This window comes from Hipposideros armiger, unplaced genomic scaffold, assembly GCF_001890085.2.
Source record: "Hipposideros armiger isolate ML-2016 unplaced genomic scaffold, ASM189008v1 scaffold_179, whole genome shotgun sequence".
Taxonomy (NCBI): Eukaryota; Metazoa; Chordata; class Mammalia; order Chiroptera; family Hipposideridae; genus Hipposideros; species Hipposideros armiger.
The window spans coordinates 150,939-168,472 of NW_017731529.1; the positions used below are offsets into that span (position 1 = coordinate 150,939).

The 17,534-nt window shown below is 41.9% G+C and overlaps 1 protein-coding gene across 1 annotated transcript; it reads right to left on the reverse strand.

Annotated features, from left to right (window-relative positions):
- Nucleotides 1-1,628: 1,628 nt before the first annotated feature.
- On the reverse strand, nt 1,629-15,919 carry HTR1A (5-hydroxytryptamine receptor 1A). Its single transcript, XM_019652422.1, has 2 exons — nt 13,326-15,919; nt 1,629-1,683 (listed from the first exon to the last, which is right to left on the reverse strand). The coding sequence occupies exon 1, from the start codon at nt 15,486-15,488 to the stop codon at nt 14,226-14,228; it is 1,263 nt and encodes a 420-aa protein (XP_019507967.1). The 5' UTR covers nt 15,489-15,919; the 3' UTR covers nt 1,629-1,683; nt 13,326-14,225.
- Nucleotides 15,920-17,534: the final 1,615 nt, after the last annotated feature.

Below are 17,534 nucleotides of genomic sequence, written 5' to 3' on the forward strand. Positions count from 1 at the left end.
ATGTCAGGACTAAAATGCAACAAAAAATATATATCTATTTCTTCACACTTTATAGTTTATATTACTGTTTCTTTGGCAGCTCAATACATCAGCCATCTGGGCCCTCTGGAGAGGTTTGAGTGGTAACATTTTGGTCCACTGTGCAAACCATCACAAACTGAATGCAATGATCAGCCCCCCGCCCCCGCCTTGCTAGAGTCAAAGATGAGTGAGCACAGGAGCTAGCGAGCTAGCAGGGAAACTCACACAAGGTTAGGCAAGGCGATGCAAAGACAGAGAGAGACGAAGGCTGATGTTACGTTTTCTGGTATTTTACCAGTTACCAAGCTCATTCTTAAGTCTTATTTTCTTATTTATTTAAAATGAAAGCTCGATTTTATGAGCAAATGATAGTTTGTAAATGCCCTATTTCTTCCTCAGACATTTGAAAAAGCCTTTAAAAACATCCAGGTAGGCATGACTTCTACTTAATTGTCTTCTGTTTCATATGATTAAAAAAATTAGAGTATTACATCTAATATTAGATGTATTTTTTTCTTCCTGCTCTACAACTACAAAACCAATGAATATTAATTTAACAGTGGTACTCAAAAAAAAAAGCAGCAGAATGGCAGGAAAGAGGGAACAGAAGACAATTGGGGAAACTATAACAATCATGCAATCATCCAGGCATAAACTAAGACCTAGAATATGAATATGTAAAATTAAAAATATAGAAAGGGCATATATAAGAGACATAAAGATAGGGGAATAGAACTTGTTAATGGAGAAAGTTGGGGAAGAACTTTGAAATAAGCTAGGAGTCAGCCATTCGATGGATCTAGTTTACTACAAAGCCAGACTAACATCAGCTGATAATTCAGAGGAGTTGGACAATTTAAGTCACTAGTGCAATTTTAGTTGCATTAAACTATTTTAGACCTTAGTTACCTTGAGGAAGTAATTGTTCCCACTCTTATTTGTCCCCACTCCTATTTGTTACCTTACTTCTTGCATAAAAAAAAAAATCACCAGGCACGAATTCCTCCCCATTTGTCAAAGTTCCAATAATTAAGAGTCCTACAAATTCTTAGAGAAACAATGGTGAAGTGGAGAAAATCAGAGCAACTGCCTGCCCTATAATGTACCCATATGTTTTGATTCCCCATTCCCTCAATTTTGGATCACACCAAAGGTGGTGGAGGAGCAAGCCAGGCCGGGAGAAACAGGAAAACAGGTCATACATGCTCGAACTTAAAGGTCAGCACAAACTCTGAGGCAACGTTCAACAAGTACTGCTGTAGCCTCCTATTTCACTCAATTTTATCTGGTCTTCTCTCTGGCTCCCAGGTAACAGATTCTCCAATGCAGATGTGCTCCCCTTTTGATAGTTCACCTGGGGCACCCATCTAGACATGCAATTCTCAAATGAAACCATCGACAACTTGATCCTCATACAATATCTTCCTTTCTCCCCAAAAACTGGACTATATCTCTATCTCTTCACACATTCTCCCTTCACCTTCTATCTCACAGAATGTTTCCATGTCAAAGCTTAGCCCTTCACCTTCTTGCCTTTCTCAGGACTTTGCACCTTCAATTATCTCCTCTTCCACCCAAATCTTCAGTTCTTACTGTCTTCAAACTTCCTTCTTTGTTGTTTCCGTGTTCCCAGTCTGTATAGACATACGGGTCTCCTTTTATCTGAAAGAAAAGGAAATGTTTATTTTATCCAATCCTTCCCTTTATTTCTTATAACAACATATCCTCTCACTGTAGTGTTCCACACGCAATGACTGCCTGGCCTCTCCATGCCCCATTATCTCTCATAAGTTTAGCTGGTTTCTCCCTCGTTCTTACTACTGAAATCGAATTCTGGGATTTTATCAAAGACCTTCTATTTATTCTCTCCCCAAACGGCACCTTTGGTTCTTAATGTCCCTATTTCTTGTCTATTCCAATGTCCTCCAACCTCCAAATGAGGGTCTCTCTTTAATAGCCCATTTCACATCCAATTAGTCTTTAAGGCCTCTCAGCTCTTTCTTGCAGTCCTCTGTTATTAATCATTCCCTTTTCAGGCTTTCATCCATCATGCTAGTCTAAGCTATTCCAATGGCAAGAGCCACCTAAGGATGCTAGGGAACTCTTGAATGTAGTAATACAAGAAGGCTTCTTGGTCATTTGTCACCTTATTATCATCTATTCACATGTATAAATACATGGGCTTGGAAAATTGTCACTAGAAAAGCATGATAGAACTAGAATCAGATAATTTCACTTCCTTTGGGATAATTTTTATATGTTATAACCAGGAAAATGCACCAAATCACAAGATGTTTTGTAGTCTTTTTTGTTTTTTTTGCAAGATGTCATAACAATTGGTAATATCTCTATTAGGGAATATAGAAAGCCTCCCTTCTCAGTTGTCCAAACAATAAAAAAAAAAAGTTGTAATTGTATGTAATCGTTGCTAGTGAACCTAGTCAACTATCTGTCTCTTCTATCCTGGCTTGTTCCTGTATCACTTTTGGCATGATCCAAAATTGAGGAAATGGGGAATAAAAACAGCAAGTAGGAGACTTCAGGAGGTAGACATATAGTTCAAGTTTTGAGAGAATACTGTGAAAAGCATAATGGAAGAAAAGGATGCCTCAAAGAAAGGAAAAATCATTAAAAATCAATTGTCTTAAAAATCAAGCTTAGTCTCTGGTTTAAGGCACCAGTGAGGAGCACTTGGCTTCCTGTTGGCTGCCCAGAACATACACTGAAGATGTGTCATCTTGGCCCATGTTCATTCCTGCCAGCAGGTTTATTATCTTAATCAAAATTGAAGCAGCTGGCAGTCACTTCAGTTATATAGTGCAACTACACTGACAGGACACTGTAAAATTTTCACTCATTATATTAGTTATGGATATTTTATATTGCTAAGGGTAGACTAGCTGCTGTATAAACAACCCAAATATCTCAGTTTAATTAAATTCAACTTAGGTTTCATTTCTGTTGATATCACAGTCCAAGGCTGCTTGATGGGGCATGGGGTGGGAAAGACTCTGTTCTACATAGAGAACCAGAGATCCAGGCTCCTTACACCTGTGGGCCCATCTTCCTCTAGGTCCAGGAAGTCCTCTCCCTTTAGCTACCAAATGGAAAAGAAGATCACTCAGGAGGATTTCACATTCTTACCCTCAAAGCAGTGATATCACTTCTGCATATATCATATTAGCCTGACATATACACCCTACAGAAAGGGAGGTTGGAAAATGTAGTGTGCCCAGGAAGAAAAGGTTCTGGATATTGGTGAGACAAGCACCCTCTGATGCTTATTAAACTGTCATAAGATGCTGCTCTATCCAGATAGAAAGTATGAACATGAATGCCAGTGTTGTTAATGATTATCAAGTTTGTTTCTAGAATTACAGATACCCACCAAATCCTTTACAGGGACTACAATGCATTAGGGCCTTTCTAAAACCTCCGTGCATGGTCAGTTCCTCCTAAACCTTGAACTGCCTGTACATGTCCACAAGCAGGTCATCATTACACATTTTCAATGTGATATGCACACAGCATGTTTAGTCATTATTAAAAAATGTTGGACAGGGTAGGATTATCCTAATACCAAAATCAGACAAAACTATAACAAAAACAGAAAACCACAAATGGATATTTCTTATGAATACAGATATTTTTTCAAACCCTCAAAAAATACTAGCAAATCAAATCCAGCAACATATAAACAGGATTATACACCACATCCAAGTAGGATTTATCTCAAGAATACAAGGTTGATTTTACATCTGAAAAAAAATTAATGTAATACACCATATCTATAGAATAAAGTAAAAAACAAAACAAACAAACAAACAAAATGATCATTTCAATCGACCCAGAGAAAATATTTGGTAGAATCCAACAGTCTTTCATGATGAAAACATTCAACAAAGTAGGAAAATAAGAAAATTTCTTCAGCCTGAAAAAGTGCAGGTATGAAAAACCCATAGTAAACACAGTGAAGGGTAAAAGTCTGAGTGCTCTCGCCATAAGATCAGGAAGAAGACAGGATATCTGGTCCCACCATTTTCATACAGCCTTACACTAGAGGTTCTACCCAGGGAATTGGGTTTTTATCCCCCCAAAACAAGCCATCCAGGTTGAGGGGAAAAAAGAAATAAAACTATTTCTTTTTGCAGGTGACATGATGTTATATATAGAAAATCATAAGATATTCACTAAAAGTATATTGCATAAGCAAGTTTAGCAGAACTACAGAAAAAAATTAATATACAAAACTCTATTGTGTTTGTAAGTGCTAACAATGAACAATTAGAAAATGAAATAAAGCAATTTCATTTACAATAGCATCAAAATGAAGAAAATGTCTAGGAATAAATTTACCCAAAATAAGTACAAAACATGCATTCTAAAAAGTACAAAGCATTACTAAAATAAAGTAAAACAGACTTAAATAAATGGAAAGATACTTATGTTCACAAACAAGATTTAATATTGTTAAGATAATGATACTTGCCATATTGATCTATAGATCCAATGCAATTCTTACTGAAATCTGTTTTTTTTTCTGAAATTTACAAGCAGATCTTATCACTTATATGAAAATGAAGGGACACAGAATAGCTAAAACAACCTTGAAAATAAAAGAACAAAGCTGAAGGATTCATGTTTTCAGATTTCAAAACTTACTATAAAGCTACGGTAACCAAGACTATTATCCTGGCAGAAGGATAAACATATAGATCAGTGGGATATAATTGAGAGTCCAGAAATAATCCCTGACATTCATGCTCAATTGATTTTCATAATGGGTGCTAAAAATAATTCAATGAGGAAAAATGGTAGTTTTTCTTCAACAAATGGTACTAGAACTGCAAAAATCTGAAGTTGAGCCCCTCTTTACACGATAGATAAAAACTAACTGAAAATGGATCAACTACCTAAGTGTAAAGCCTAAAACTATAAAACGCTTAGGAAAAAAAAACATATAGGAGTAAACGTTTGTGATCTTTATAGATACAACACTAAAAACACAAGAAATAAAAGAAAATAAATAGATAAATTGGACTTCATCAAAATTAAAAAACAATTGTTGCAAGTGATAACATCAAGAAAATGAAAAGACAAGACAATTGGAGAAAATATTTGTAAACCATATATACGATGAGCCTAATATCCAGACTATATAAAGAACTTTTACAGCTCAATAATAAAAGGACCACCTAAGTTTAAAAATGAAAAGATCATTTGAATAGACATTTCTTTAGATAAGATCTTCAATTGGCCAAAAGCATATGAACAGATGCTCAACATAGTAAGTTACTAGAGAAATGCAAATCAAAACCACAATGAGATACCACTTCAGACCCACTAGGATACCTATCACCAAAAAGACAGATAGTAACAAATATTGGCAAAGAGAAACCAAAAGGAACCCTTTTACATTGTTGGTAGGAATGTAAAAAGGTGCAGCCACTTTGGAAAACATTTTGGGAGTGCCTCAAAATGTTAGCTACTATATGACTCAGCAATTCCACTCCTTGGTTTATACCCAAGATTATGAAAACATGCCTACACAGAAATATGTATATGAATGTTGATAGCAGCATTATTCATAATAGCCAAGAGTGGAAACAACCCAAATGCTCATTAATGGATGAATAAATGAAATGTAGTATATCCATAAAACAGAATATTATTTGGCAATAAAAAGAAATAAACTATTGATACCTACTGCAACATGGATGAACTTTGAAAACATTATGCTAGGTAAAAGAAGCCACTTACAAAAGACCACATATTATATGATTGCATTTATATGAAATGTCCACAATGGGCAAATTCAGAAGACAGAAAGTAAATTAATGGCTGCCTGGGGCTTCAAGTTTAGTGGGCAATAGAGAGTTTATTTTTTGGTTTTTTTAGAACATAAAAATGTTCTAAAATAGATTGTGTTGATGGCTGTATAACTCAGTGAATGTACTAAAAACCTTCAGATTTTACACTTTAAATGCGTTAATGTAAAGAATGTGAATTACATCTTGATAGATCTGTTTCAAAATAAAACTATACAACCTAGCAAGATGGCAGTGGTAGCACAGTAGGAAGTTAAATTCAGGTGACTTGCTTTGCCAAAGGCAATATTTTTCACCATGTAGGATGTATGCCAGAGTTTTGGGGTTATAGGACTCTATGAGACTCCATAAGAACCCACTCAGGACTTCCCATGACCTGGCTGGGCCTTATCCTGAACAGGCTGAATACTAATACTCTCAAGCTAAATGAGTCTGCTGTCATGAACTGGAAAAATCCTAGAATTTAAGCACATGAATCCCCAAATCTGAAATTTCCTAGCATTTCTTGTTGGAAATATATCCTTCGTAGTTTTCACAGTAAAATGTTTAAAATTTATTTGTTCCAGTGTTCATTTTCACCAAGTCTCAACCTCACATCTCTGATAAGTCTTTAAAGTGTCCATTCATATATCATCTTATCAGTTAGCCCTTTCCTGACCACCCTATAAAAAATAGCAACACCCTTCCCTTCTACCTCAGCACTCTTTATATATCTTAGTCTAGTTAATCTTTTTTCCATAATACTGATGACCATCTTATATGCTACAGATATGTGATTTTGTTGTTTTCTCTGTCTTCCTCTAGGATTTAACTCCTTAAGGTCTGTATCTGTATCACTTAGCCTTTTAAGTATGACAAATTACCCCTCAAATTTAGTGCCTTAAAATAACCATTTATTTAGTTCACAAGACTGTGCTTTGACAGTTTGGAATAAGGAAGGTGGAAGGTTTCTCTGGCTTTAGCTGTGCTGACTCCTGTGTCTGTGATTAGCTGCTGAGTCAATTGAGATCTGTCTGGTCCATGATGGTCTTAGCTGGGATGACTCTTCTCTGCTCCAGGGGATCTCTTGGTCTCTAGTAAGTGAGCACAGGCTTATTCACATGACAATTGGGCAGGGTTCTGGGGAGCATGTGGAAGAGTGCAAGGTCTTGTGAGTTCTATGGTCAGAATCTGCATCAACTCTGCCCTGTTTTATTGGTCAAAACACATACAAGGCCAACCCAGACTCAAGTGGTGAGAAAAGCTCCGTATGTTTATTTGTTTGTTTGTTGTTGTTTTTTTAGCTGAGCCATCCTGCCACCTGTTGGCAGCTCAGCAGCAGCTCAGCTCGGGCCGAGAATTGAACCGCTGTTGCTCAAAGCTCACATTCTTGAGTAAGCTCTTAACCAACTGAGCCGCTCGGGAGGCCCCTGGCTCTGTATCTTGATGGGAGACACTGATAATTACACTGCCCAACAGGTGGACACATACAGGGGTATAATTGTGGCCACTTTTGTAAACAATCTACCAGAGAGGCTTTAACTGATTTGTTCGCTGCTGTATCCTAAGCACCTAGAACAGTGCCCAGCCCAGAGGTGCACCAAAGTTATTACTTGAATGAATGAATCATCTGCCCCACCACTCCTGAAACAAAGGCTATCCCATAAGTAGCCTTGTCTCTGCAGCAGATTTTTACAATATACTATAGGCTTGCCAGAAACTACACTGCTTGTAAATACTTGCAATCAGAGTCCTATCTCTACTGTTCTTTTACAGCTAAAACCAGCATTCACAGTTTGCTTTCTCTCTTCTTTAGTTCTTGCAAATTCAGACTCATTGCTTCCATGAAGCACACCATATTTCATAGAATGCTTTTCCTTCAGGGACCTTGGGGACACTTCTCATCCATCTCCACAGCTATATAACAAGATAGGTGAGTCCTGCTGTTTACTCCTTTTCCTCCTTCCCCTTTTCTCCCAGCCAGCCAGTTTCCTTTTTTTTATTCAAAGATGAATGCAGCTGAGACACAATAGAAAGACTACTTGCCAATGCAAGACAGCTCCTTGAAATCCTGGCCTGGGGGACTTTCTGAAAGGCTGAGCAATTGAACAGGGTTACTGACAAGTGTCATGGAAATGACTGAAACAGGATCAGATATTGAAGTGTCTGTAGATCCAATTCATTTCCCCTCCCCTGTCATCGCCACATAAGCAGAGTTAGAAAATATAAGTAATTTATTGGACACTTTAGTCTCATGGATCTACATTTTCTAAGAATGTCTAGTTTAAGGATCAAACAGGTCTGCTATGGTTCTTGATAAGTGGACATGAAGAGCAAACTGGATTGTTCCACTCTCCACTTGGTCAACTGGTCAGACCCCATCTTCTGGACTTCCTGTATCATTCTTAAAACACTAATATGGTATGTTTGTGTTACTCTTCTTGAAAGGCTGCTGTAGTTTCTTGGAATTGTACCCTCTCCAAAAAATAACATATCACACACACACACACACACACACACACACACACACACACACTGCATTGGTAATCAGGAAACTGATCTAACCATTGCTCTATGAGGTAGCGTTCCTCATATACCCAAATGATAGATTGCTCAAAGGCTGTGACATACGTATATCAATACCTTCTCCAGCAGGTCCCTTCCATTTAGCCTGGAATTTCTCTTAGCAAAGGACAAAACCATTTTATATTTACAGATAAAGTTGAAAAAGCAAAGACCCATAGGAGAAGCAGCTTTCAACTTTCCCTTTTCCATTACTCGCCCGAATCTCCTTTGCTCAAACCCTCATCAGCTTCTTCAACTCCCCTTCTTACATCCAGACACTAAGTCCTGCCAGTTCCTTCTTTGATGTATTTTCCAAAGTCTTACTTGTTTCCATTCCTTCCACAAGTATCCCATATTCAGTCCTTTATTGTTCCACACCCGACTCATTGAAATTACCTCCAAACTGAACAGTTCTGCTTTTATATTAGTGACCCCCATTGACTACAACTACAGTTCTAGCTTTTTTTTTAATATATATAGCTGAGCCATCCTGCCACCTGTTGGCAGCTCAGCAGCAGCTCAGCTTGGGCCGGGAATCGAACCGCTGTTCAGAGCTCACACTCTTCAGCAAGCTCTTAACCAACTGAGCCACTCAGCCAGCCCTTTAGTTCTAGCTTTTTAACCTGGAATTATAATTCTTCCACATAGGATCTCTAGCCCTTTTTTTCCCCCCATTCTTACCTACTACTATGTGAATCTTCTGCTTTGGCTAAAATGGTCTAATGGTATTTCTAAAAGGATACGCTACCTCAAATTTAAATGGTGTATTATACAAAAATCACTTGGCAAACACAAACATTATGTAAGTATGAATTATTTTGTCTTGTACCTACTCCTGGTCAAACCACTGACACCCTTTAATAGTTTAATGATTTTTTTTCCTCATTCATACGCTCTGCCCTTTAGTCTGTCGAGAACCTTCTTCCTATTATCTGGTTACCCCAACCCCCATTACTTTGACTTCAGGGGCATCTTCTCTATCTCTCCCCTCAAACCCTTTGATTTGACACAACATATGGGAAGTTTTGAGTCTGCATCTCTCTCTACAATCACCACTTTCATAATCAACCCAGGCTACCAGCATCTAGCACTCCAGACAAAAATTTCATCCCAGGAGCCCACTTGATGGGAACAAAGGATCAGGCTGTTTTCGGTACCTTATAAAGAATGTCCGTCTTTTCATAGCTACCCCCCACTCATGTACTGAGAGTTCAGTCCTAGATAATCCACGCAGCTTTCCCTACCTAGTCTTTTCTACCCACCCACAGTCCACAGTGATCGTTGTCCTATGAATTCCTATAGAGCCAGACACCTGTGTGTTGTCCTGTTTAGTGATAGTTATATTCTGACATCCATGTTTAGTTAGCCTTAGTAGTTTATCCTTGTATACCCAAGTAAGTTGAAAAGTCTTTCAAGGTGACAAGAACATCTTATATTAATGTGTAGTCCCATATTTCAACATTATTCAACAGAGCCTGACATGTGATAGCTGCTAATTGATTACCTGGGTTTGTTAGTCATACTTTAAGTGACTGATAACAAGTCTCTCTGTTTTTTGTGGGGTTTTTTTGGAGTATTGATAGGCCTGTAGAAAGCCAAAAGCCACTGTCCCCTTGGAGGAAGAGATGCCAGAGCAGAGAACAAGGGCCAAGAAGGGAGATATCCAGAATCTAAAAGACAAATGTGCCAAAAGCATCATTTTACTCAAGCCAGGGATGTATTTATGCAGCACTTTTCAGACAAGAATCTCAAGACAGTTCTTGTTCTCTCAATTCCTCTGTCTTTACTTTTCATTATTGGGAGAATATTGATAATGGAAAGAATAAAATGAAATAAGCATTGCTAAGAGAGTCACTTAACATAGAGTCAGGAGGCTATTAAGGAAGTGGGGCCCATGCACATCTTGTGCTTCAGTTCCCAAAGCTGCTATTGCTAAACCTATTGCTAAACTCAGCTCGAAACGTCCTGGAGCCATAAACATCCTGGAACAACACCTCTACATGGACATATGTGGACTTGACCTCCTTCCTTGTAGTTTTCAGCTCCCTCATTTGCATATTGGAACTAACCAACCCCTGTTAACCTAGCTAGCAAGCCTTCATTTGCGTGCAAAAATTACATGGGTTTGGCCATTATAAAGCCTGCCTTTCCTTGTTCTCTCCAGAGCACAGTTTGGATTGTTACCTGAGTCTACATCTCTTAGATTGCTAGCCTTTGCTCAAATAAATACTTATTTATTTATTTAATTTTTATTTATTTATTTTGTTTACAGCCTAAATCCTTTTTTTTTGGCTAACAATTTATATTTATATATGTATGTATGTATGTATTGCCTGAAGTAGGCCTTATGCAGCTTCATAGCACTCTCTTCCATGGCCATAACCCCCCTGACTTTTGTTTTCCCCTTGGGGTTTACCTGAGTTCGCCTTGCCTTGCAGTCATCATTCTGATGCCAGAAAGCAGTGGAATTAGCAAATATAACATGGGAAACAAGAGGCATTACTGATGATTTCAGTAGGGAAGAAAGAGAGTGACCATAAGAATTAATTTTAACACAGTAATAGAGCTCATATAATGAACCCCACTATCAAATGAGACACAACTAGAAAGGAAAATGCCCTTCCAACTTTAATGGAGTGACAAACTCCAGATACTTATTTTGAAACCAAGAGAGGCTATTTTCTTCTAGCTGGACATTGTGGGGAAGACAAAGGAGGGTCCAGAGCACTGTCCACTGCTTTGAAAAGGCGGAATGGGCCTCTATTGCTTTTACCAGAGGCTGCATTTCTCTTCTGCATGCCCCCACCCTATCCATGTCCATGTTAATCAGACAGATGCCTAAATCTTATCTGTAGGTGTCAGTCAGGGACAATGCAGGGTTTCATGGCTAACCAATGAGCTGTAACCTTTTCTCTCCAGAAACAGGATTTTTTTTAAAAAGAGAAATCACTCATCTAGAATGAGTTTCAGTGCTAAAAAGTAAATTTATTTTTCTAAGTGTCAGATCCCTCGTCTGTATAGAAGGACTGTCTCCTGATAAATGTATTCTTTGACATCAATTTTAAAATTATATAATTAAATACAAGTAGACAGTGATTCGGATTAAAATAAAGATGCATGTATCACTGATATCAGTTTATTATAGCATTACCATTATTAAAGTCCTTTATTGTCACAGGGAAAAATGAAGGCCAATTGTGATGCATATATACTTCACCTTAATATAAATACTTCAAAAAAAATTCCACCAGGGGTTTTTACCGCTATGCAGCTCTTTTGCATATATTCCTAATTTCTCTATTGCCTTGGCAATTAAACTCCAATTGAATGCTCGTCCCCCATTCTTGTGTGAATCCTCCCCAACAGAAAGAACAAATGTCCTCAAACCATTGCCATACAGTTCTGTAAAAGACACAAATAATTGGAAGTCTCAAAACTTCAAATGTAATACGTAATGGCCAAGGCATAATTTGGATGACCAAACTTTGGACTATTTATTTTAAATATAGAATTTGTTCTAAAGATTTGAGAAGATATACAGAAAAGTTTGTTTTTTTCGTATAGCTCTACTTAAATTATTGTTAGAAGGAAAAATAAATTGAATTTTTGAATGAATAATTGTTAGACTGGACAAGTCTACCTTATTTTCTCCACCATAGCCCCTTACCGGCATTACATATGCACAGAAAGACCATCCACTGAGTTGCCAGCGTTCTTAATACTTTTTCTGTTTTAACAGAATATGATGCTTACTCTCAGCTTAGGTTAGAGGAAAAGATAGCAGTTGGAGGCTTTGTTCAGTTTAACAAACAATAAAATGGCTTCAAGTAATACAACTGTCTTTGCACCTATATTTTAAACACAAATGAACTTTTCATTGGCAACTTTTCAACACGGTTCTCAAAACAGCGACGCAAACATTCAAAAGGTACAGTTGAAGGGAGAGGGGAGTAAGAATCAGTAACTTTCTGCAACAGCTGTTAAAATGAAACCATTATTCATCAGAAAATTAGAGGCCAGCTCTAACTATAACAAATCTCTGGATTCTCAGTCAGGTCATATGGGTGGAAATTTACATTCAAACGGAGCACCAAATAACTTCCTTTCTGGAGCAGTAAAGATTATAACCGGTTTCTTATCAGGAGTGGCAAGGCTGAAAGAGTAACTTTTGAGTGGGGAGAAAGCTTGGAGTGCTCCACAAATTCAAAGGGCAAAACGCCGTTTTCCTAGACCTGGGGGAAGGTTAAGCAAGCCAAGGAGCCAATGTAACCCTGTACAAGCCTGTCTGGGACACCCCAGGGAGGATACCCCTACCTAGGCCTTTAGTGTCCCATTATTTGAGGTAACCGACTCTGAGGTCACAGATAGTGCTAAACTTATCAGGACCCGTTCGAGTGAAAGCCCAGAATTCCTATTTGGAAACCAAGGTCCTGATAACTATGTGTCCTGGACGTCCTGCAGAACAGATCCTATGTAGTGTTAGGACTCACTACACAGAGCTATTCCCCTGTCCGAAAAGGTCGAGGGGATGAATTAGGAGGAAAGAGTCTGCATCCTTTGGATAAAATTACCCTAGTAGGTGCCCGAGGGAGTGCCGGGCCGCACACTGAGGGGCCCTCCCTCCTGGATGTCAGACCACGCTACCCCTAGGCCTTCCGTTTTTTTCTGGTCCCGAGAGCTCAGCGGCACCTAGCAACGCCTGCACTGGCAAACAATAATGGTGTCTAGCGGCGCTTCCGTTTGTCCAGGCCGTAGGCGGAGGAATAGGCCCAGTCGGGATGAGTCCGCGGTGCGCTCGCTGAGCGCAAACCAAATCGCGGACGCTTGGGGAAGCGCACGTCTCCCTGGCCGCGTGGCGTCTCCAGCGGGCACCCTGGCCGGCGTGCGCCTCGCGCAGTGGGTAAGTGGCGATGCCAGCACGTGTAGACTCACCGAGAGCACCCAAACAAACAGAAGTCCGATCTCCCTTTCTGTTGTCACTTTCTTTGGTGAGTGCTGACACCACGACAAGCGCGGATGAAATCGTCCCGCACTTCTTCCTCACTCTTGCCCACTGGTCCAGCCTTGTACTTGCAAGTCCACTCTAAGAGACAGCTTCTGGCCACTTGTTTTGAATCCAAGAAAACAAAGCAATGAGCTGTGTGTGGGAGAGTTATTCTGCGAGTCTACAGGGGGAGGCGGGGGTTCCAGGGGACACCATAGCCACAGGTAAAAGCAGACCCTCCCGCCTTTTCCCGGCTAGTAAATAGTACATAGGGTCCGGCAAGGGCATAAAGGGAAACAGAATGGAAAGAAGGGATGCGATCTAAAAAAAAAAGTGAACGTTTCCAGGCCAGGAGGACCGTGAATGGGGCAGGGGTAGGAACGGAGCAAAGCCCTGAATCTGAAGTCCACGTTCTAGCAGTGGGGCAAGCAGGTGGAATCCACTAGTGGGTGTGGCGGCTAGGTGTACAGTTTTTTTTTTCTGTGTAGATTTTTTTGCCCTGAACAGCTGAGTCTTAAAGTTCCGCCGCGAAAATATGTGGAGTAGAAGGAGGAGGCAATTGCTGGAAAAAACTAATTTTGAGGCCAAAGTCAGAGCCCAGGTTGCTGTTCACAGACCCAGGAAGTTTCGCGGGCCCTCCAGCCACGCCGCTGGAGCCCCTTTGCACTGAGTGCGCTCCCTCTGGGTAGCAAATTGGGCAGCGGGGAGAGGGAAAGAGGTCTGGCAGCCGTGGGCGGAGCTGCAAAGTCAGAGAAAAAGTGGCAAGTGATTATAATAGCTGTTGATTCTGCAGGCTGGGGGAGGCAGAGTGGATGGGGCGGCTCTACTCGCCGGCTACTCCTCCGTCATCATTGGCGGCCGAATTTGCACTTGAGAATCTTCTTAAAGGCGTTTTGGAAGTCCTTGTTGAAGTAGGCATAAATGACAGGGTTGAGGAGAGAGTTGGAGTAGCCCAGCCAGTTGATTATGGCTCCCAGCAGGGTGGGCATGTGGCATCTGCTCTCGCAGAAGGGCAGGACCAGGGCCACGATGAAGAAGGGCAGCCAGCAGAGGATGAAGGTGCCCATAATGATGCCCAGCGTCTTCACCGTCTTCCTCTCGCGGGCCAGGGCCATTTTGCGCTTGGCCTCAGCATTGCGCTCATTTTTCTTCTCGAAGGAAGTGGGGGCGCAGGGGACAGTACCAGCCTCGCTGGGCAGCGGGAGGTGCTCTTTGGAGTTGCCCACCCTGTGCACTTCGATCACCTCCAGGGCGGCGCCGTCGTCGCCCCGTCTCACCGCTCCATTGGCGCACTGAGTCCCCCCAGCCTTGTTCCCCACGCCCTGCCTCCATTCTCTGCTCCCCGGCTCTCCATTTACGCTCTTTTTGGGCTGCGGGGCTGGCGACGTCACAAGGCAGGTGTCGGTGCTCCTCTCCACCTTCTTGACTGTCTTGCGGATGCGGAAGCGCGCAGCTCGGAAGATGCGCCCGTAGAGAACTAGCATGAGCAGCAGCGGGATGTAGAAAGCGCCGAAGGTGGAGTAGATAGTGTAGCCGTGGTCCTTACTGATGGTGCACGCGTCGGGGTCCGAGCGGTCTTCAGGGGTGCGCCAGCCCAGCATGGGAGGGATGGAGATGAGGAAGCCAATGAGCCAAGTGAGTGAAATGAGCGCAGCGGCGCGCCGGGGCGTCCTCTTGTTCACGTAGTCGATGGGGTCCGTGATGGCCCAGTACCTGTCCAGCGCGATGGCACACAGGTGCAGGATCGACGAGGTGCAGCACAACACGTCGAGGGCAATGAACAGGTCACAGGTGATCTGTCCTAGCGTCCACTTGTTGAGCACCTGGTACAACGCGGCCATGGGCAGCACCAGCACCGACACCATGAGGTCGGTGACAGCCAGCGAGCCAATGAGATAGTTAGCCACGTTTTGCAGGGAGCGCTCCAGGGCGATGGCGGCCACCACGCACGCATTGCCCAGCACCGCACAGAAGATAAGCGTGCCCAGTAGCAGAGAAGTGACCACTTGGTAGCTGAAGGTCACGTCGGAGATGCCAGTAACGTTGTTTGTCCCGAAGGGACCTTCGGAGGATGTGGTGTTGTTGCCCTGGCCAGGGCTGAGCACATCCATGCCTGCGCGCCCGGAGGGGGGAGGGGGAGGGGAGAAATCGCTGCACGAGGATCCCCCTCGCCCCTCCCCCTGCTGTCTGCCGCCCCTTTCTCCCGGGAGTTTCAGGGAGAGGGGATGCAGGGACTCAAGCAGGAAGTTCTTACTGCTCTGGCGAAGGCATCTCCGAGGAGCAGCTTCTAGGCGCTCCCTGGGCTCCCCTGGTCCAGCGCGTTCAGGGACTCTAGCAGGGAAACGAGTTGGCCAGAGAACAGCTCCGGGATCTCTGGGCGACAGAGAGGTGGCTGAAACGTCTGCCTCTCGCTGTCCATTTTACTTTGCCGCTGCCCAGCTGGCTGCCGGAGCCTGAGTCTCGCCACTAGCAAACACCCTCCAACCCTAGAAGTATCTGGAATATTGAAACACCATCCTCCACGGTCACTCTGTGACACTCTTCTCCCTGCTTCTCTCCCTCTCTCCCACTCTCCTCTCCTCTATCTTCTCTTTTTCTTAAGCCTCCTCCTTCCCCTCCCCTTCTCCCCACTAGCCTCTCTTTGCAGTATCTCTCTCTCTCCTCACTCCCCTTTCTTTATCCCTCCGTGTCGCTCCGACAGCCAGTCTCCCTTCCTCCCACACTAACCCTCCCCTCCTAACACTTCCCCAACCCGGAATGTCTCTTTCCTCTGGGTCCCCGCCCTCCCCTCCCTTTAGCGCAGCGTCTTAGCGTTCAAGCCCCTTTTGTCAACAGACTCAGAACTGGTTTACACACACCGGATCTCCTGGTCAGACCAACATTACAAATAACTCTGCCTCCCACCCAGCCAAACTCGAGGGGAAAATCTAACTACCCAGTGCTTCATATTTCTGTCAAATTCTTAAGTAGAGTTAGCATCACAGAGTGGCAATAAGAAATGAGGGAAAGAGGCACTCGGAGTCTGAATAGAGACGTGGACAGCCCTGGGTCAGACTGTAAGTTATTGTTAATTGATGGAGAGAAAACGGAGTGTCTCAGCTTTTAAAAAATCACCCCTGTTCATCATTTTAAGTTCAGCCTGACTCCCTTGGGGAAGACGTTTCCTGTGACTTTTTTTTTAACCTTGGGGATTTGGGGGAGAACTGAATTATAAAGAACATATCAAAGGACAGGTAAATAGATGCATCTCCCAATGAAGAAAATACTCAGTTCGGTTTGTGTTCTGCAAACACACTCACACGTGCCTTTCCATCACCATTTCCCTTTAAAATTCAGTGAACATTGCCATCTCCCAAAGCTTTGTGGCGAGTAAATTTAGGGGGGATAATATTTTGCCTGTATGTTATAAATGAGATCAGACATTTAATGTGGCTTTTTGCTTTTCATGCCAAACCCTGCAAACCTTTAAGGGAGAACTTGATAGAATCCCTGTTCGCGGCCCCTGAGTTTCTCTTAAGCTATGAAACTGGTTTCAGTACCTGGGACAGCTCTAGGCAATAAGGGCTTATGCCGCCACCTTCTGGTAAATACTTTAGAGCGCCATCTAGAAACCCTTGTCTTGCAAAAATTGAGCAGGTATTAAGGAAATCCCATAACTTCAAGAAAGAAAAACACGGTTATTAAAAGAAAAGTAACATTGAGGTTTGCATTGTTCTCCTATTTAAAATTTTCTTTTAGTGTCCTCTTTCGCTCTTAATCTTGTATATCAAACTTATTATATTTTCTAGCTCTTTTTGAAAGCCTGTAGCATCTGTGTCATTCACAAGTCCTATCTAGGAATTCGGTTTTAGTAGACATAGGCAAACACCTTCACACCTTCATCTGTGTTGGTTTTATGTTGACAAAGCCTGCATTTTGGAACTCGCTCATTTGCACAAATTCACCAACAGGGGAATGACAACATTGGGTTATTTGAGGATGACTTCACATAGAAAATAAAGAGGCTGCTATTGGTTGGTTCTAAGCTGTTTCCTTTACCAAGAAAACTAAATTTAATCCCATTTGAACATAGGTAAAGATTGGGATTCCTACATGTCTATCCACTAGAATAGACATGTAACACAGAAAATTCACGTACACATTCTGATTGCATGACT

Bases quoted from the DNA above. Each gene is read 5' to 3' on its own strand.
- HTR1A (XM_019652422.1), bottom strand. From the start codon at position 15,488: ATGGATGTGCTCAGCCCTGGCCAGGGCAACAACACCACATCCTCCGAA.